At 34.5% G+C, this 22,948-nt stretch overlaps 2 protein-coding genes across 6 annotated transcripts in view; one reads left to right on the top strand and one right to left on the bottom strand.

Annotated features, from left to right (window-relative positions):
- Positions 1 to 22,948, top strand: part of galene (potassium two pore domain channel subfamily K member galene) — a 137,998-nt gene that overhangs the window by 45,529 nt on the left and 69,521 nt on the right. The gene's annotated exons all lie outside the window — the stretch shown is intronic.
- The window catches only part of LOC140444922 (uncharacterized), a 59,132-nt gene that overhangs the window by 18,619 nt on the left and 17,565 nt on the right, over positions 1 to 22,948 (bottom strand). The window contains exons 2-3 of the mRNA XM_072536622.1: positions 21,043 to 21,151; positions 14,800 to 14,919 (exon numbers count right to left, since the gene is read on the bottom strand). Coding sequence (XP_072392723.1) covers positions 14,800 to 14,919; positions 21,043 to 21,151 — 229 coding nt within the window. The remainder of the gene's footprint in view (positions 1 to 14,799; positions 14,920 to 21,042; positions 21,152 to 22,948) is intronic.

The raw sequence follows: 22,948 nt of genomic DNA, 5'->3' as shown, positions 1-22,948 counted from the left end.
AGGATTTGGCCTAGATAGATATATTCCTGGATTTGTTCTATCTCACTGCCATTTATAGTTATACGTCTGGGGTCATCTGTGTTTGTCATTATTTTTGTTTTTTTCATATTCATTTTTAGGCCGACGTATTGGGAGCTGGCTGCTAGTTCTCCCATCATAATTTGCAGTTCCTCGAATGTGGTCGCTATAATCACTATGTCGTCAGCGAATCTGACGTGGTTTAACTTGTTGCCATTAACGTTATTGCCATAGGTTGACCAATTTGTAGTTTTGAACACGTCTTCTAGGACTAGGTTGAAAAGCTTTGGCAATATTACGTCTCCTTGTCTCACTCCTCTTTTAATGGGGATGGGATTTGTATTTTCATCTAGCTGTACTATTATAGTTGCATTTTCATATATATTATCTCGAATCTATTCTACAATTATTAATAGCTTGTTCTATGGCTCATATCTCGATACTATCAAACGCCTTTTCATAGTCGACGAAGGCAAGAAATACGGGTAGTTGGCATTCATTTGCCTTCTCTATCAATGTTCTCATTGTCAGCAGATGGTCTGATGTACTATATCCTTTGTTCAACCGGTTGGTAATTGTCCATTTTGTAGGTTAACCGGTTGTTAATATTTGTCATAAATAGTTTGTATACTTGACTGAGCAACACATTTGTCCTCTTTTTTGTGTAGGAGTATTACTAGACTCTCGTTCCAGTCTTTAGGGATCTTGCTATTATGGAGATATCTATTAAATAGCTCTGTTAGTAGAATGATTGTTAATGTCTTGCTTGTTTTCAAGAGCTCGGCAATTATACCGTCGTGTCCTGGAGCTTTATTATTTTTTAGCTTTTTTAAAGCTCTTTCTATTTCGAATCCCTTTATATTTGGTAGTACTTCTGATCCCAAGTTTTTTATTTTTCTTTTGAAGTTCTCCTTTGTTGTTTCATTAGGCTGGACTTGCGAGCTGTACAAGGATGTGTAGAAGTCTTCGACAATATTTGTTATTTTATATTTGTCATTCTCTTCCTTATTGTTGGCGTCTTTAATTTTGATGATTTTTTAAACTCCCAGTGTGGATCTTAGACATTTTAAGCCTCTGTTGTTTTCAATGACACGCTCTATTACGTTCTCGTTCCATTTTTGTATATCGCGTTTTAGTTCTTTTCTAATTGTTTTATGAATAATATAAACCTGATATATAAAATCATAGAAAGTTTTTTTAAACTATTTTTTTGGTATTCTTTCATTAATAATAATTTTTAAGATTTGCAACCAGATTTATCGTATGTAAAATTTAATTGCACATCTTTAGTTTTTGTTGAAAACTGTTTAAAAATCAATAGTTACTGAGATATATGAGAAAAAATATTGGAATAATATGAATTTATTAAATTTGTAATAAAAGTTAAGCCCACTTTTGAAAACTCACGCATAGTGAAATTATGATTTCCAGTGATACTTGTTCGCGATTTACGCAAAACACAGATACTGCCTAATCTATTAATGATACGATAACATTATTGTAGCCATCTAAATAAAGCAAAACCCATATATACTAAAATACGACTAGAAATTCCAATACCACTAGTAGCTGTCTTTGGTCATCTACCTACACCTCTTTCTTTGAATTTACTTACTTTTTTAACCATTTTAACAGAAATTGTAGTATCACATGGATCCATCGATAATCACTAAATATAAAAAATAAATATACAACACCCTTAAAATTATTTTTTCATTAGCATATAAAGTATGTGTGAGTATTCGATCGGTAACAAAGCGAAAACTCAACATCTTTAAAAAGAAACTAATTTTAAAATTTTTAAAAAGTATTTTTTTACGTACTAACTTTCATAAAATAAAAAAAAATACATTCTTTGTCCATTGTACCTTAAAAATAATAACCTTTTATGGCACTAACTGAACGGTATTGTATTTATTCTACAAATAAGCCTTCAAGCATTTGCATCCAAATGCCTCACGCGAGCAAATAAAAGATGGAGGTTCTAAAATAATATTATTATTTCTATTCTATATGGATAAAAGTTCTAAAATTAAATTGAATACTCTCCGATATTTATGTTTTAAGCAAGGATAGACAAAAAGAACTTTCATTTATTAATGCTTCCACCTACTTAATTTGCAGGATAATAACACTCTTATAGAATATAATATCAAGTTTAACAGTGGTTGGGCAATAATCTGAACTATACAGAGTTGGGTTGGGAGTTTGAAAAAAATGTTTAGAATCTATTCGGACATTAGAGCAGCTACTACCAGAAAATTTATTAAAAACTAACTAGCTGTAACTGCAAAAAAGACCATTCAAGACAAAGATCATTTTCAAGACATACATACATACATGAGTCCCTCGATTTCCAAGAAGGAAATCGAGGGACTCAAGGAAATCGAGGAAATCATTGATTATGATAAGAAGATAGCCACAGAAAAAGAAAATGAGGAAATCTTACTAGAATTTCTTAAACAAAATGCGTTTCAATTAGAAGACGAGGAGATCGACGATGAAGATGTAGTGAAGAATACGATACTCAGCCCAAGTGTAAAGAGCCTAAAGTGGAATATTAAATATATAATGGAATACAATTTAATTAAAATAAAAATATTAGTATTTATTCCTTAATTAAGTAAAAAACCGATTTTATTGCTTTTACTATTTTATAGCACCAGTAAAATAAATTTTGTAATTTAAAATCACATTTTTAATTAAATTTCACTAATTGTATTCCGTCATTTTTCATAAGATTATGGTTTTTGCGAAAGCTGCTATCACTTTGTTAAATTGATAGCCAAATATATGGCCTAGGAGAACAAATTCGTTAAACTTCATGTGCTCAAATCGGTATCAATAGTGTGTTATGACGTCATTTCGGCATCACTACTTCGTCAGACACTCGGGCTGATACAAATTCAAACTCTGAAAGTCCAACGAACTCGGGAAGTTTAACGAATTTGTTCTCCTAGACCATATATTTAACTATTTAATTCAACATAGCGATAGCAGCTTTTGCCAAAAGATTTAACCTTTTGCACATTTCGTATAGCCTAGAGGGCTATTTATTTACATTTCTGTAGAACTTTTGAGTTTCGTTTTAATTTTTTAGACATTCTATGGTTTCTTTTTGAATTTTGAGAGCGATTTAAATTTCTATTGTGGCTTATTCGCATTAAAACAGTAATTGCTTTAAGATGCCGCAAGAAAAAACTTCAGAGCAATATTTCCAATTGCTTTTCTTCAAATTGCATTTTTTTCTTCTATGTAATCTTTTTTCTTCCCTTCTTAGGCTCCGGTATTCCTCCTATATTCTTCTTGAGCATCTAGCTTGATTTGTTTTTAAGTAAGCTCTATTTTTGTTATCTGTTGCTTCTTGGCACTCCTCGTCAAACCATTCATTTTGTTTAACTAGTTTAGTTTTCCTCAATATTTCCGATGCCTTCTCAGTTATTATGTTTTTACATTTTGTCTACAATTTCTCCACATTTCCTTGCCTCCATGCTATTTAGTTCCTAATCCATTTGTCTCCTATACTCTTTCGCAACGGTTTCACTGCGCAGATTATTAACATTAATTATGTCTTCTTTTATATGTTTATTCTTCTTTAGGTTGGATATTCTTTCTCTGATTTTTACCAGAACAAGAAAGGGGTCACTATCTATGTTTGTACCTTAGTAGCTTCTGACATTCATGAGGTCGGAAGAATACTTTGCATAAATTAGGATGTGATATAACTGGTAAACAGTTTCGTTATCAGGAGATTTCCATATTCCTTTATGTATTATTTTATGTGAAAATCTTGTTTCCTACTATCATGTTTTCGTGCTTGCAAAGTTTATTAGTCTCAACCAGTTATCATTTGACTCTTCATGTAAGCTTTCACATCCTATAGTTGGCTGGAAAAATGGCTCTTTGCCAATTTTTGTATTAAGGTCCCCAGCAATTATTTTCACTTCATGGTGTGGAAATCGATCAAATTCTTTGTCTAAGGCAGTGGTCGCCAACCTCTTCAATATGTTGAGCTACTTTGTTAATTTTGGAATAAACAGCGAGCTACCCACACGGAAGCCACGTAACACAACGTAAATAAAATAATCCACAGTTAATCTATCATTATATGTATTTATTTTACTGTTTAACTGGTAATACATAATACATAGGTACTAATAATAAACTAATAACAAAATAACTAATATTACTAATACGTACTTGTTCATAGCTACATTCCTACCTATCAAACGAAGGTATTTGAAAAATAAACACAAAATTTTATCCAGCCACAATGGCATGTCACGTATGATTTAAAAATAGTTAATAATAATAACAAAAAAGTAACGCACTATCATAAACATAAACATTGAAAAATAAAAAAGCACGTTCAATGAGAAGGCTGACACTCAGACTCATCGATAATTTTTTTAATGTTTGCAGTATAATTTGATGCAGCCATTCGAATACAATTATTCAAATGTTCATCTGTAAGTCGATTCGATATTTGTTCTTAATAAACTTCATATTGGAAAAAGAAGATTCACACAAATATTTTGAACTGAATAATGCTTTCACTTTCAAGGCAACACGGCATAGAACTGAATATTTGTCTTTACTTACAATAGGCCAGATACATTCAGTACTCGGGACTAACGATTTTAAGGCTAAATCATTTTGAAACTCAATGACTTCCATTTCTGTTGCAGCGATGTCTTCGCCAAAGTTCTACATAACACAAGCTGCAAACTGCTGGATATCAATTTCCATAAAGGGTGAAACAACAAACTGCGCTACTAAAACCATTTCATTGAAATCCTTAAAACGATTTTTGAAGTTACTTTTCAGGGTAGAAATTATTTCTACATGATATTTGTTGTCATAGGGTTCTAATGGATTTTGAAATATTTTTTCTGAAAGAATAGGAAAAAATGCTTGGAATCGCTGTTACTTAGGTTTTGTTCCCAAAACTCCAGCTTTTTGATAAATGCTTTTATATCAGAAATCATTTCCGCTAGTTCTTTGTCTCTCCCATGAAGCTGCAAATTAATTTCGTTTAATTTCTCTGTAATGTCCACAAGAAAACCAAAATCTCTAAGCCAGAATGAATTTTCTAGTTCCGGAGTCGGAACACGCGTTGTTTGAAAAATTGAACTATGCCAGATAGGACATCATTAAAACGTTTCAGCACCCGTCCTCTACTTAACCATCGGATTTCAGAGTGAAGGAGTAGGTCCCCGTATTGACAGTCAACGTCATCGGCCAAGGTTCTGAATAATCTTCTTTGTAACGCTTGAGCTCTAATCTTGTTCACAATTTTTACCACCAGCTTCATAACGTTGTTTAGTTTCAGGAAATTTCCACATAATGCTTGCTGATGGATAATGCAGTATTAACAGAGAAATTGCGAAAAAGTTTCATCTTTACGACATAACTCCACCAGACCCTTATCACAACCCACCATAGCTGGAGCGCCATCGGTTGTCAGGCCTACCATTTTCGATATTGGAATTTTCTCGGAAGAAATAATATTTTTTAAATGAGAAAACAACTCCTGTCCAGTAGTGTGTCCTTTCAGTGGAATGAAATTCAAAAGATCTTCTTTAATCGTAAAATATCTAAAAACCATCCAGACGAACACGGCAATCTGGGCAGTGTCAACGACATCTGTTGATTCATCCAGTTGAAGTGAAAAATAAACACAGTTATCTAAGTCAGTTCTTAACTGTAAAAAAATATCATTGCTCGTTACTTCTACACGTCTCATCACTATATTAGTAGAAAGTTGCATAGATTTTATAGCTGAAACTATCTCGTCTTTATTTCTAAAGTTAGCAAATACCGAATCACCAGTTTCTAAAAACGCCTGTTTTATCATTTCCCTGTCTTCATAAGGTTTCTTTTTTTGTGCAATTATCTGGGACACACGGTACGCTGCTTCAGTTGCAGACTTATTTTTGTCGACTGTTCTTAAAAATATTGATTGTTGTCCAATTAACTGTTTTTTTAACTGTTTCAGTTTCTCCTTTCTGGCGGCAGAATGTAGTGGGAATGATTTTTCAAAATTAGAACGTACAGTTTTATGATGTCTCTCAATATTTCCTTTTTTAGCAACGAAAACCGAAGTATTACATAACAAACACACATTTTTATCTTTAACTTCTTACAACTGCTTGCCATAATATTATTTTTGTTGTTTTCTACTAACCCAACCGCTGGACGTTGGTTACGCGTTCAGTTTTAAACTAAGCGCAATGTCGCCGCGCCGTGCGCATTTATCCCATTCAAAGCAATCCAGATCGTTCTCGAACACTAACGCGCTGGTCCGGCTGGTCGGTTCTATAAATAGCCGATTCTAGCTTGACGGCGTCAGGGGCAGATCGCTCACCGCAACGTTGCCGCTGTTTATGTTTAATATTATGACAATTAGATTTTTTTTGTGGAATATTCGGAAGCTTCTCTGATTTTTGCAGTTTGTATTTTTTAAATTAAAATCGTTGCGAGAGCTATCAGAATTGCCTCCGCGAGCTACCGGTAGCTCGCGATCGACAGGTTGGCGACCACTGGTCTAAGGTATCGGTAGAGTTTATCTTTTTCGTCGTCTTTCTTTTCTTTCGTTGGTCTGTGTACACTAAGTAAAATATTGTTAAAGAATTTACTTTTAAGACGTAGATACCATATTCTGTTGATCATTGGTTTAAAGTTAAGGACTTATTGCTTTGCTTTTTTACTGACTAGAAAACCACTGTGAAACTCTTTTCGGCTGCTATGTCCGCTATAGTATATATTGTAGGCTTTTCCCTCGATAATTCCTGAACCAGTCTTGATTTTTGCAATTATCTCGGTCAATTATATATGAATTTTAATTTTAACGCTCTTAAAATTAAAGAACTTTTTATGATCTATAATTTTTATTTAAAGCAGTTTTCTCTAAAATGTAAAAAAATTGTCATCAGCTACCCCTCATATATTTTTTTAGAACCGGCAAATATCTGTATAAGATTTTTACGTGAAAGCAATGATTTTTTCACAAATAGATTGGTCTAAAAATATCTATAGTTTTTATAGTAAAATGGACAGATGCGTTATCGTAATAAAACCACATGTAATATTTAACATTAAATGGAGTATATTCCAGTAGTTTATGCAATATTTTTCCCATAAACAGTGTATAAAGAGCTCGACTAATTTATTTGGTAATATTTAGAGTTCAATGAATCAATCTCCAACTATATTCACCCACACATCAAGTTTATGTTGAAATTGCTGTTCAGGAACAGAGTTCGGTTATCCGTGAATATTTCTGTAATTAAAAATTCCTTTCCTAGTAAATTTCGCCTCGCCTGTATACAATCAATATTTTGAAAAAATTCTATTTTAACTGCACTTTTGTAAATACCGCTTATCCACTGAAAATTTTTTATTCTGTTATTTTGCTTGAATAATAATGGATTTTTATTTGGATACAACATTTACATTGACATCAAATATTGACAAATCAAGAGAAACCAAAAAACTATTTTATTTGCGAAACATCATACAAAAAGTTGAGTGTGCCGAGATGGACCATGAACGTTTTTCCCCAGCACCTTCAAGCTTCTGCGTCACAAAATGTTTCTTCCTCCGAACTTTCCTCCTGTTCAGTACCTTGTAAATCAGTGTAGAACTCTCTAGAGTTTACGTTTTCGAAATATTTGGTCAAGTAGAGAAAATCTTGGCAGCTTTGACCGGAAATGGGTCGTTGTACAAGGCTTCGAGATGATTGTGGCTAGTAACTTCCAAAGTTGTGATAATATGAGCTTTCCTTAAATTTATTTTCGGGTTTTGTTTAACTTTGCATTCAAACAGCGACCTTGCGAATAACTCAGAATAGGTATTCTTGTGAAAGATAAATTGAGAGCTACTTTTCCTTATTTTCAACATTCGAATAGGTCTCGTAACCATTGGGCATTTCTTGGGATACTTGTTGGAGAAATGCTTAGTCCAATTCAGAAATGTGATATCTTTCCCTCAGTCTACCACTTAAAAAGGTTTCGGTTTAACTCTACTGTTAAGGAGGTCTTCTCTCCAATCATCCAGAGTTTCCGTATAAGCTTTGCCATTAATAAAACTCATGTCTCGGTCGCACTCCAGATAGGAATGTCGTCTGATGAGACAAATTACTTTCACAAACTCAAATCATCCTTTTGTCTGAACTAGATAATGAATTAACCGAAAACTGCGTAATTTATATTTTGCACTCCACAAGACTCGCAAAATATTATGACAGTACGTTATACACAAAGTGATGAATCATCGAACGCACATCGTCAGCTCCCGTTTTTGCTACCGATTCGTCATAAGTATAGAAAACAGAGGTAGAATAGGCCAATATATGTACATTAAAGCTTATAAAATTAAGTTGCCATTTATAGTAGACATCGTTTTGTCATCGAATGCCATAGTCTGTGGACAAGTACGCATTTCGATGAGCATCGCCCCGCCTCGAATTATCCCATTGGCTCTTGACCTGGAAATCCCTATTTATCGCTCGAACAGCGCATATAAATATTGACGATTTTCAGGTCAGCCAAGTCAGTCCCTCACGGGTACTCCGAGAGCTTAGTGCTCTCGGGGCTCTGCTTTCTGCATTTATTTTCCATACTCTGTGGCTGAGAATTGTTTCAACTTAACTTGGTGTTTTTATTTCGGAGAAGAAATTGTCATGTAAGAAATATCTTGCCTTTTTCAAGGCAAGACACCGAAGATAAATATTTACAAGTCCATACCCAGTAAATGGACTTGGGTAGAAGAGCTCTCGACTGCGATATTCGAAGCCCTCTACAGAGCACCCGGGGATATCAGAAGGTGGTTAGACCCTTATTTGTTCCCCCGAGGTGACATGGCGCCCGACAACGTGGTTAAAATCCGAACCTACGACCCAGCTCGAATTCACAGAAGGCAACACACCATTGACTTCAACATAGGTTGAAGTCAAGAGAAGAATGGGGAGAACCACGTAGTGTTAGAAATCAATACTTTAACACTCCGACATCGAGGCCTTCTGCAGACCTGACGCCTTTGACGTGCAGACACCTTTGACGAGCCAGACTTATTCGAAGTTAGAAGCCCCAGATGCCGATGGAAGTCCCGGAGTAGACCCAGTCATCGCCCCCCTACCGAAAGTGGTTGGATGACCACGTAGGCTTCGGCAGACTGGTACTCTCGGATATGGCAGATGGGATCCGGACGACCGAGAAGAGGACGAGCCCGTTGTCGGAGTTGGCACACCGACCGAGGATGAACCTGTAGGAGCTTGAGATGCCGTCATCACCACCGATCTCCCCCTGTAAGTAGTGCAGTGTTGTGTGAATTTCTTGTTGAACATTTTATGAACATTTTACTTGTATTTTTATGCATACTTTCTTGTGTATTTTCACATTTGTATTTTTTAATCAATAAATATTTTTCCCAGCCGCAGAGTCTCCAGAGGAGGGGGGATGTCATCGAATGCCATAGTCTGTGGACTAGTACGCATTTCGATGTGCATCGCCCCGCCTCGAATTATCCCATTGGCTCTTGACCTGGAAATCCCTATTTATCGCTCGAACGGCGCATATAAATATTGGCGACTTTCAGGTCAGCCAAGTCAGTCCCTCACGGGCTTTCCGAGAGCTTAGTGCTCTCGGGCTCTGCTTCCTGCATTTATTTTCCATACTCTGTGGCTGAGAATTGTTTCAACTTAACTTAGTGTTTTTATTTCGGAGAAGAAATTGTCATGTAAGAAAACTTTTCAAGGCAAGACACCGAAGATAAATATTTACAAGTCCATACCCAGTAAATGAACTTGGGTAGAGGAGCTCTCGACTGCGATATTCGAAGCCCTCTACAGAGCATCCGGGGATATCAGAAGGTGGTTAGACCCTTATTTGTTCCCCCGAGGTGACAGTTTGAGGTCACATTAGGGGTTGGTCAATTTTTTTAGAAGTCTAAGGTTATGGCTTCGGTATCGATTGCTTTTAATGATAATTTTCAATATTATCTTTTCACAGAATAACATTTTTCACTTCTCGCAAAATAAAGTTGTTTCTCGTTGATTTTTTCTTGTAATTTCTCCAAGATTTCTTTTTATATTCATCACTGCTGGCATCTTATTTCGGAATTGTAATTCATTTAGTAGTTTAAAAAAAATCTACAACGGACAATTATTTCCCCCCCTTGGTGTCCGCTATAGAGAAGTTTCACTATAGTAGGATTAGTAAAAACTTTATAAAGAAAGCGTATAAACAGAAATTAATATATTTATTTGAAAGATCTTTCAACTTTCCAATTTTTTTTATTTAGAAAAAATAAGAAATAGTGGAGTTTAAAATAATAAACAAAATGAAGCGGTGGAACCTCCATTGCATTTACGCCGCCAATTTCTTAGCGACAAATTCACAGTCCGAATTATCTTCAAAAATTGTAAATACCTTCAAGATCTTAATGAGCTATCAGTTTTAGACCTCACCCATAGGTACTGGAGAACTAAAAAATCTATACCTTTGGTAGAAAGCTATCTAAGTACGGTAAAATATAACGATATTCTCTATAAAAGCCAAATTCCGCCCTACTACGGTGAAATGGCAAAAACACTATTTTCTAGAAAGGTTAGAATATGTTACTTAAACTCACATTTACTCCCAAATATGTTTGATATAATTATTAAAGAAAAATGGACAAATTATCAATACATTTTTAGTGATGGGTCAAAAGATGCAAATGGAACGGGCTGTGCAATGTTCCACGAAAATAAAAATTACCATCACCAGTATAGCTTACCCAGTGAATGCTCAATATACACAGCAGAAATGATGGCAATAATGTTTCCTCTTCAGTATGTAGTACTGAATCCGACTAGCAACTATGTTATATTTACTGACAGTAAAAGCGTGGTCGACAGATTTAACAACATTCAAACAGTTAAACAAATAAACCACATTGAACGGAAATTCTTAAAATTCTTTATGAAACTATACAATTAGTATTAAATGTAATAATTACATGGATCAAGGGCCATTCGAGAATAAAAGGCAATGAGATCGTTGACAATTTGGCTAAATCAGCATACATGCTTGGAGAAAAAGTAAACAGAAATTTAATTCCAGCGACAGATATTGACACCGTTAGTAGACAAAAACTTAAAAATAATTGGCATTTACATTACAGAGAATGTAAGACTGGCTTAAACTTTTATCATTGTAACACTAGGATACCCTCCATAAGATGGTTCTACACAGAATCTAATCGACATTTTATAAAGACCATTAATCGGCTGAGAGCAAATCATGCTCTTACGCCATCTTACATGCATGGAATCGGCTTATTAAATACTCCCAATTGTATTTGTGGTAAAATAGGCGATCTAACACATATTATATTAGAATGTGATTTACAAATTATTAATATAAACGAACTTTATAAGGAATTAATAAATTCTAAGTGTTGTTTTCCAACAAACCTTAATCTTTTAATATTTTCAAATAATATGGAAATTCTTCATTGCATTTACAAACATGTTAAAATATGTAAATATAAGTTGTAAATAGTATATAGGCGTAATCTGTTAATATGGTTTGAAAAAAAAAAACAAAAAAAAAAACAAAAAAAAGTATACCACAAATTAAAAAAAAAAACATAAAAGAATTAAGAAAATAGAAATAGAACAAAAAACAAAAAAATAAATCCAAAAAAAAGAACAAAAAAAGCAAAAAACAAAAAAAAATCAAAACAGCAACAAAACAAAACAAAACAAAAAAAAAACAAGAAAATAATAAAAGAATAAAAAAAAAACAAAATAAAAATATATCAAAACAAAATGTATGTACCTATCCATAAAAATATTAGCTATATGTAGTATTAACATTTGACTATGAATCTGCAATCAATAATAATTGAAATTCAGTGGATTTTAACAATAAACACAAACAAGTCTGGCTAATTGGCTCTGCCAAAGCCATTTTTTAGAAAAAAAAAAATAAACAAATAATTAATAAACATTTGACTCATTGTAGTTATTTCTACTCATTTTATTTGAAAGCACATTTTGACAAATAATATTTTCCCCAAAGCCTTATTTAAAATATTAAATATATTCAGAAATATCCTTATATGGTGTGAGTTTTTTTCTGAATTTATTGGTTTCCCGCAAAAGTAAAATCTTTCGATAAAAACCGAGATATTTACCTTTAAAACGCCTTTTAATATTTTCTTTTTTCAATAAAGCACAATTTCGGCAAAGCTCTGCGAAACACTATATCAAATCGAAAGCTTCGAAGACAGTATCGTTCCAAATAAAATAAATGATCCTTCAGGGCATTAACTTCCAAAATATATATCTTCTGGAATGCAATATATCTTCAACGATATTGTTTTTCATAGCGAGAACCCATCGCAAAGATACGTAAATAAAAACAATTACCAATTTACTGTATGATATACATTTATGCTTTATGATAAGCAAAATAAAATAAAAAAAAAAAAAAAACACAGAATGTGTTATAGCTTTTCCGATATTATCCTAGGCAAAAGTGTTTCTTAACCGGGTAAAATTTTTTTGTTTCTCATTTAAATCAAATCTAAATGATTTGCTCAAAATGGAAAAAAAAAATTTTTTTTTTTACTAAAGACAGAAGTGTACTTACATTAAAATCTGGTTAGTAAGACCAATTATCAATTTGTTTCTAACTTAAATTACTAATGAAATCTTAAAATAAGGTGTCTACTCACTAGTATCTTTCCTATTATTTCTAATAACTAGCATTAAATTTAGCATGCATACTCGCACAACACTTTACTCTGCTTTTCACTCACTCATTATACCAGTTCAAAAGGCTTTGTTCTTTTGAGCCTTCTTTCTAGGTTCGTATTGTCGAGGAGCTGGATAGCCTCGACGTTTACATGATGATGGAGTCGTTGTTCATGGCTCCCTGCAAATTTCTTGATTATCTGATTGACGTCTTCCATCTTGAGGTCCCGGTGAAGGTCGTTGTTCCTAACGTACCAAGGCGCATCTACGATGTTCCTCAGTACTTTATTCTAGAATATCTGGATTACTTTGATGTTACTAGGCTTGGCACAGCCCCAGAGTTGGCAGCCATAGGTCCATACTGGTCTCAGTATTTGTTTATAAATTAGGAGTTTATTATTTATGGATAGAGAGGAATGTCTTCCCATTAACCAATACATTTTCTTGTAGCGGATGCCTAGTTCTTCTCTTTTCTTCTTCACGTGAGCTTTCCAGCGAAGTTTCGCATCAAGAGTGATCCCCAAGTACTTTGCTGATGTTGCAATAGGCACTTGGACATCATTTATTCTAAAAGGAATATTATTAATTCTCTTATTAGTAAAATTTATATGGACTGATGTATTCTCAATCAGTTTAATTTTCCATTTTTTGGTCCATTCATGGATTTTATTTATTGAATTTTGTAGTTTTTCTGTAGCTTCTTCGACGGTGTCACTTACCGCTAAGACAGCAGTGTCATCTGCAAAGGTAGCTATGGTGTCGTCTTCTAGTTCAGGTATATCACACGTGTATATTAGATATAGGACTGGACCCAATACACTCCCTTGTGGAACACCTGCTTCAATATCCTTGAGATCAGTGTATGCATCTTCTTGTTTAACTCTAAAATGTCTGTTCGCTAGATATGATTGTAATATATTTGAATATTGTTTAGGCATGATTGATTTAAGTTTATGTATCAAACCCTTATGCCAGACTTTATCAAACGCCTGTGCCACATCTAGGAAGGTTGCAGAACAGACTTTTCTTTTCTCTAATGATCTTTCAATTATAGCAGTTATTCTATGCACCTGGTCAATTGTCGAATGCTTATTTCTAAATCCAAATTGATGATCTGGAATTATTTTCTTTTCTTCAATTATTGGTAGGATTTTTCGCAGGAGGAGTTTTTCAAACACCTTGGACATCACAGGTAGGAGTGATATTGGTCTATATGATGTCACCTCATTGGGGGGTTTCCCAGGCTTTGGTATCATGATCACCTCAGCTATCTTCCATAAATCTGGAACATATTGTAGTCTAAAGGCAGCATTTATTAAATTTGTTAATTTTACGATAGCTTTTCTTGGTAGATTTTTTAGCAGTCTTCCGGTAATGAGGTCATAACCTGGTGCTTTATTTGGGTCGATTTGTTCTTTAATTAACTCAGCTACTTCTTTTGGGGAAGTTGGTTTGATATTCTCATCTATTTGCTTTGGTTCAGGCCAATCCTGGTCATCGTCTTGGTCATCTTGCAACTTAAATGTGTTCTCCTCTAGATGAGTGGCAAATCTCTCTGCCTTCTGCTGATTATTTCTGGCCCAACTACCGTCTTCCAGTTTTATTGGAGGAGAATGTAATATTGGCCTTTTAATTCTTTTTGTAGCTTTCCAAAGCGAATACTCTGTGCTGCTGTCGTTTGTTAACTCTTCCAGATAAGATTTAATAGATTCATTCTTAATTTTCTGGATTTCTGTTTTAAGTTGCTGGCTGGCATTGTTTAGGTTAGTTATAATAATAAAGTATAATAATAAATAATTAAATATAATAAAGTTAAATATATTGATATGTCAAAGTTTCTGTCTAGTTTACTGTCATTTTTAAATAATTTAATATCTTTGTCATCTAGTCATACAGTATATCACTAGTGATCACTATTTTCAAATAAAAAAATTTCTTATTTTTCTATATCAATAATAAATATACATACATAAATCATCTATTTTCTTTGTATAAATTTTACGATTATTTATAGATTTCATGGCGATTGTACTTACTTATTTATAACAGGTCCTGGCAGCGGACCAGGAACAGGTCCATTTACAAATCCGTTTGGTGGGTAGTTATTAAACGGTCGCTCATCTTCATATACCTCATATCTACTGGAAGCTGCGTCACTAAAAATTTAAACATGTAAATGGACATTCTTTAAACTTTTACTGACAATATAAATCTCTAAAATATGTACATTTGTAGGATCCAGTAAATATTTAATATTGCAATATCAGGCATTTATTGACTTAATATATTGATATAAAAACGGAACCGTAAAATGTGAAGCTAAAGGGGCATATTTGTAATCGAGACTGTGAAATAAACATAAAGAAATATTAATGAAATAGAAATGAGATCATCACTCCAACATCTCCAGAGATAATAAATAAACTAATTAAAAACAGGTATCCGAGGAAAGCTCCTGGTTTGGATGAAATTCCAAACAGAGCTTTAAATTATCTACTGGCGAAAGCAATAGTATTTCTAACAAATATAACAAACCCCATACTTAGATACAGACTCTTCCCAAACCGATAGAAGGAATCCTATATTGTTATGATCCCAAAGCCAAGAAAAGGCACCATGTTTTCAAAAAACTACAGGCCGATAAGCTTACTTCCAGCAGTCAGCAAGATTGTGGAAAGAGTCATACTCAGCAGACTTCAAGCAGAAACAGAACAGCTAGGATAAATTTCATAAGCTAAGTTCGAATTTAGAGCAAACCACACCAGTAAGCTACAAGTACACAGACCAATAGAGTACATAATAGCCAAATTCAACGATAAGCAGTAATAAGAAGCAGCCTTCCTTCGATGGAGTCTGGCATAAAGGATTTACATATAAAATGAGATGTTATGTATACAGTGAAGTCATAAAGAGACTGATCTCTTGGTACTTGGGCAACCAAAGCTTTAGAGTTCAAATAGGACAAGTAATGTCCGAACTCGGAACTCCGAAGGCTGCAGAGCCGCAGGGAGCGTTCCTGTTACCCCCACCGTATACAATATACACCGCTGATGTTACGTCTTATTTACTTAACACTACCTAGTATATATAAAGACGATACAGTGATTGCGGCCTAACACAGAAATATCGGCATAGCGGTGAAAAACTTGCAAACAGCACTGAACAGCATTAAAGAGTGGAGTCTTCTTCTTCTCATTGCGCCGTCTGCTTTCGAAGGTTGGCGATCCAAATGGCAATTGTAGTTTTGGAAACTGCTGCGCGAAAGATCTCTGCGGATGAGCGGTCGAACCATCTCCTCAGGTCTTTCAGCCACGAGCTCTGGCGTCTTCCTACTGATCTTTTGCCCTGTACTTTTCCTTCCAGTATAACTTGAAGTAATTCATATCTTTCGCCTCTCAGCATATGACCCAAGTATTGCATTTTCCTCTCTTTGATTATTCTTAGTAATTCTTTTTGTTTACACATGCGACGAAGTACCTCAACATTAGTAACTCTTTGTACCCATGGAATCCTCAACATTCTTCTGTATATATACATCTCAAAGGCATCTATTCTTTTTTCTATTTCGGAGTCCATTGTCCAGCTTTCACAGCCATACAGTAAGACAGAAAAAACGTAACATCTGATCATTCGGATTCTAAGCTGTAGACTAAGGTCTGATCTTGTAAAAAATGTTTTAATACTCATGAATGTTTTCCTTGCTTGTTCGATTCTTGATAGGATTTCTTTTTTTGGATTACACTGACTATTGATATTTGTTCCCAAATATTTTATGGAATTTACCTGTTCTATTATTTGACCCTTGGCATACACCTGTACGTTTATTGGTGTCTTTGAAAATACTAAAGTTTTAGTTTTGGAAACGTTTAGATGTAAACCGAACATTTCGCTGTGGTGAACTACCGCATTTATTATATTTTGTAGTTCTTGTGCGTTGCTTGCTATTAAGACGGTATCATCAGCATATCTGATGTTGTCTATGCTGATTCCGTTAATCTTAATTCCGCCTTGGACCTCGTTTAATGCTTCTCTGAATATAGACTCCGAATACAAATTAAAGAGTAGCGGTGATAAGACGCAACCCTGTCTCACTCCTCGTCAGATTTGTATGTCTTCGGATGTTGTGTGCTCTATTTCAATTGTTGCCGTTTGGTGCCAGTATAGTTCTGAGATAATTCGCAAGTCTTGTTAGTCAACTCCAGTTGTTCTCAGAATTTCGATCATCTTTTGATGGTTAACGCAGTCAAATGCTTTTCGATAGTCAACAAAACATGCATATACATCTACATTCATGTCTCTGCATCGTTGCGTTAACACATTTAAAGCAAAAAGAGCCTCTCGTGTTCCCAATCCGTTTCGAAATCCGAATTGAGTGTCGCTCATCTGGAACTAGCACTTCTTGTAAATTCGTGTATGGATAATTCTGAGAAAAGTTTTAAGGACATGAGACATCAAGCTTAATATTCGATAATCATCGCATTGTGAGGAATTCGATTTTTTTGGTAATACTACGAATGTTGATTTTAGCCAGTCTGTTGGTATTTTACCTGTGTCATATATCTTATTGAATAGTGCTGTTATTAAATCTAGGCTTTTATTTTCGTTATCTGCAATTAGTTTAAGTATTTCGACATTGATATTGTCTGGACCGGTGGCTTTTCCATCTTTCTGAGATTTTATTGCATGAATCACTTCTTCATTGGTTATTTCTGGTCCTTTTTCATTTATTCGATTATGGATGGTGGAGAACAAGGTCTATGGTCGTCAAAAAGAGGTTGTATGTATTCTTTCCATCTCTCTAGTTTGTCTTCTGTACCCATAATTATTTCGTTATTATCCTTTTTTAATATTGTTGCTTGTCTCTTTTTGTGTCTACCTGTCATTTCTTTTACTTTTTTATGAATATTAAAGGTGTCGTATTTTTCCTGAAGTTGTTCGATTACTAGGCATTTTGTGGACATCCAGTTTTCTTTCGCCTCCCTGCACTTTTTTCTAATGATTTTGTTGATTCGCTTGTGTGTAAGAGTGGAGTATCCAGCTGAAAATTGCCATCAACCCCAAGAAAACGCAAGCGATGCTGTTCAAAAAGTAAAGGGAGGACTCAGAGGAACAGCTGACGGTGCCAAACAATCCCAGCGAATGGAAAAGAGGTACTAAATACCTGGGAATTATAATGGACCAAGGATTGAGGTTAAAAAAACACACGTTACTAAAAGCAACAATAGCTAAAGCTGCAATAAGATGACTCGCAGGTAGAAAAAATCAAACTACGTACTAAAATAAAAATAAGATTAATAAATAGCATTATATTGAGTATATTAACACACGCATCTCTCGCATATAGACATATCTGCAACAAAAACAAAATAAAGGATACAACAGCCTGCTCAGCATAACTTCAACAAGAACGATGGTCGAAAAAGAGTTAAGTTTGCTGTAATTAATTACTATTTAAATAAGAATAAGCCACAATTAAAGGTTAAAATACGTTTATTGACGTTTCAATTTCCACTTCGGAAATCGTTCTCAAAATACAAACATTAGTATTATTACTAATTATATTATTACTAATGTTTGTATTTTGAGAACGATTTCCGAAGTGGAAATTGAAACGTCAATAAACGTATTTTAACCTTTAATTGTGGCTTATTGCCATTTAAATAGTAATTAATTTAAAATGCCACAAGAAAATAGCTTCAGAACAATATTAAGTTTGCTGAGCTGGAAAACCACCCAAACCCGATATGGCGAGAGAAAATTAGGTACGATGCGTTCTATGGATGGAATCACAAACGTCCAAAGCAGCAAATCCTAGCAAACATATAAATACTAGATAAGTTTGTAGCTCTATCAATGAAGAATCTCATGGCACTGTGTAATGTCCACTAATAAGATTTTATTTTTCAGACAGTCTTCAAAAAAAAATTATAAAAAATTTTTAAAAACGGCTTGGGCCACCAAAAAAATTACAAAACTCTAACAAACGGCAAAAGCCACCCAAACAATTAACAAAACCCCAAAACCCAGAAACGAAGGCCCACATTCTTGAGCACCAAGTCGCCGAACTGGACGTATCGGGACCTGTCGGGTTAGGATATCATGTCGAAATTCTTGTACCTAGAACTCCCACACGACAAGCACTTGGCTAATAAGAGAGCTTCTATCGCGAATGAGAGTGCTAGATGAGAGGAAGGGATGGTCTGGAGCATTGGAGCGCAGTCGAGTGGTTTCTGATTCCTCGCTCCAATAAATTGTAACAGCCGAATGTCATTCAAAGGGATGTAAAAGTTTCTCAGGGTGGGTTCAATCAAATTGCTCCTGCGACAAAAAGAAAACCAACAATAAAATGAATACCAAGAACAACCAGCAAAAATACTATTATAGTTCTAAAGGTTCTAATGGAATGGAATCTTGGACCTTGAATGCGACACCAATAAAAAAACTCAAATCATTCGAGCTGTGAACAGAAGAATTCTGAAAATATCATGGATAGAACACGTCACAAACAAGGAGGTTCTGGGAAGGATGAACAAAGAAATGGAAATTTTAAATACAATAAAAACAAGAAAATTAGAATATCTCGGACATATTAAATGTGGAGAGAAATACACATTGCTCCAACTGATTATCCAGGGAAAGATCCAAGAAAAGAGAAGCATAGGAAGGCGTAAAATGTCATGGCTGCGCAACCTAAGAGAGTGGTACGGATGTACATCAAATGAAATTTTCTGAGCATCCGTCTCAAAAGTCCGAATAGCTATGATGATTGCCGACCTCCGCCGCGGAGATGGCACTTGAAGAAGAAGAAGAAGGTTCTTAAATGCTTCTGAAGTAAAATTGTGGCTTATTCTGAATAAAAATAGTAAATAATATTTTTTGGATTTACATTCCGTAGAAGTAAAAAAGTAGGTGCCGGAAGTGCAGACCAAACTTCAGAAAATACGAGGTTTGAACGTTTTGTTTTTTGGCCGGAGCTTGAACCATCAATCTACTTTGATTACAACCTAATAGGAGAAACGTCAAAAGTCAAAAACTAATATAAAACGTAGTTGTTATTACAATCAATTATGGTTTAATCTCATATAAATACAATATTTAACTTAATCATGCGACAAGTAAACAGTTTTTCCCTCTCCGCTTTGTAACCTTAAACTTACAGCACATAACAAAAATAACGTGATACCCAATTTTTTTGAAACTCACTTTCTCCATGTTCTCACACAGTACAAAAATTACCATTTTATATACACGGACGCATCTAAGACCATAAATGGAGTAGGAGCATGCTTTGCGATATCACATGAACATTCCATCTATAAATTGTCTCCTAAGTATTTTTACAGCAGAACTATTTGCCATCATTAAGGCTCAAAGAAAAAAAACTTCCCAAATCTCTTATAATATCTGATTCACTAAGTTGTCTGACATCAATTTCTCAGATTTATCCCTCTCATCCAATATTAGAGCAGATTAAGTTAATTTTATACCGTATATACCAAAACAATTTGACAGTAGAGTTCCTCTGGGTACCATCACACGTTGGAATAGATGGTAGCGAATAGGCAGATAGTCTAGCTAGGTCCGCAGTAACCAATACAGCCTCATCAGTGGAAAATCTAACGGTGCATTAAGATTTAAAATCTTACTTAAAAGCAAAATTGCACGATGTTTGGCAAAACCAATGGAATAGAAGCACCACTAAATTGATAGAAATAAAATCTGCCGTCCTTCCATGGAACTTCTGGCCTTCAAAGCGACAACATCAAGTCCTAATAACACGTCTCAGATTAGGACACACTTCTACAACACATGAATACTTGTTGTTGTTGAAGAGGGAAGAGGAACCAGTGTGTTTTGTTTATGAATGTAAAGTGACAGTGAAGCACATTTTAATTGACTGTCCAATATACTCAGTTGAAAGACTATATCAGCACATTCCAAAAACATTAAAAGAACTTCTAGGAGAATCTAAATACGTAGCTGACTTGATAGAATTGTTAAAATCTATAAACTTTTTTAATAAAATTTAATACATCAATAATTAAAATATATATTGTATACATTATTATGTAATTGATATTTTGTATATGCCTACAAATGTCTTTATCACTTTTTGTAATTTTCTTATACTAATAATCCTAAGTGGTCGAAGCAAAATAAATAAAAAAACAGCAAGAGGCGTTACTACTTGACATGACAATGGCAAGTGCCACCTGGACGAAACGTTGTCAAAATAACAAACTTTTAGTAGATACAATTAGTAAATTTTTTTTGTTTACCTTAAACCGAAACTTCTACCGCTTTCTTTAGAACCTTCACCCCAAACCCATTTTTTGTCGACTTCTCCATTAATAATTATGATGTGCAATAGTACACCAAACGATATTGCTGAAAAAAATATATTTAATTAGGTATTTATAAAATTTTTCACTTTTGTTAGTGAAAGTGCTATCTTACAATGAAAGGTATCTACATTTTTACATTAAAACATACCAATTTTGACCGTGACCCATTAAGGGACTTTTTTCCTTTACGTGACTGAATATTTACTCAAGTAAATATTTATGTGTATTGACAATTTTGCATAACACAAATAAGTCAACAACGGTTTTTACACTCATAAAAACAGATCTTTATAAAAAAATTGCTTTCAAAAAGTTTACGAAGAGTGAACTCACAAGAAAAACAAGGTGAATCAAACAATGACGAAAATATTTTCTCGAAGCAATCCAAGGTTTTATTCTTTATGAGCAATTCTGCTTGTTCAATGGCGGATTAAGACCTCTACTCCTTCTGCCGATTGGTGACTTATCTCTTGCTATTTTGATGACATGGGGGGTCTCCTCCATTCTACTTATGTGGTTATTTCATTTTTTTTTCTATTTTGTGTCCATTTATTTATACACTGTACGTTATATTTTCTTCTAATGTCTTCACTTCTCTATCAATCGTTCAGAGTATTTCCTCTAATTCTTCTCAGTACTCTCATCTCTGCCGTTTCCAGTAGCTTTTGCGTTGTGGCTTGTCGGGTCTTGTTTTTGAGGAATATGCTATTATTGATCCTACACTGGCTTTATAATTTCTTGACTTTATCTCAGTGTTAATGTGTTTGTTTCGCCGTATAGTGTTAATAAGGCATCCTGCTAGTCTATTTGCTGTTTGTACATGATCTCTCACTTCTTTGTCCAGGTCTCCATAGCTAGACAGTGTAATTTCCAGGTATTTTATTTCCAATACTTGTTTAATACTGATGCCATCAATTTCTACACACAACGCAAAAGTCTAAGGATATTTTAATAATTTGACAATACCAATGACAGAAATTTCATAACCATATAAATTTGCTTGTACTATAATTGTTGATACAGACACTCACTTCTTATCAAAAGAAAATTGTAAAACTGATAGCAATACGTGTTTTAGAATGTTTTTTATAAGGGACAAAAAAATCGACATTTTTATGTTTTGTTTATTTTTAATTTTAGTCACGTTAGAGTATTCTTGCTTAATAGGTGAGTTAAAGATATTGTCTTTTTACCATGCAACGACAACATTTAACGTTGGACGAGATAAATAGAGCCGTGGGCCTCCTTCAAGCTGGTATGCGACAAACTCAAGTTGCTGATCAGCTGGGTGTCTCCCAAAGCGCCGTAAGTTGTTTGTGGCGTCGGTTTGGAGACACTGAGAGTCTAGCCAAGCAACATCCAGGACGTGGTCGGTCTACAACTGTCGCTCAAGACCGATATTTAATTTTAAATGCCAAAAGGCAGCCAACAATCACAGCACCCAAGCTGGTTAATGAATTACAGCTTGCACATTATGAAACAATTAGCAGCAGTACTGTGAGGAATCGTCTCCATGAAGCCAATCTTCGTAGTCGGCGACCACTGAGATGTCTACCTCTGTCTAGAAACAATCGCGCTGCAAGACTAACCTGGTGTTCAAGAGTTTCAGAATTGGACTGACAATGACTGGGCCACAGTTTTGTTTAGTGACGAGTCTAGATATGGATTTCATCCAGATTCTCGTCGAACAAAAGTTTGGAGACGACCTGGAAATAGAGAACGATTACGACATCTTTAAGAAGTGTATGCACACAGAGATGGTACATTAATGGTATGGGGCGGAATCATGATTGACGGAAGAACTGACCTCATTTTCCCACGTGGCTTTCTCACAAGGCAG

Source organism: Diabrotica undecimpunctata, chromosome 7, assembly GCF_040954645.1.
Source record: "Diabrotica undecimpunctata isolate CICGRU chromosome 7, icDiaUnde3, whole genome shotgun sequence".
In the NCBI taxonomy this organism is placed as follows: Eukaryota; Metazoa; Arthropoda; class Insecta; order Coleoptera; family Chrysomelidae; genus Diabrotica; species Diabrotica undecimpunctata.
This window is presented reverse-complemented; position numbering and strand designations above follow the sequence as displayed.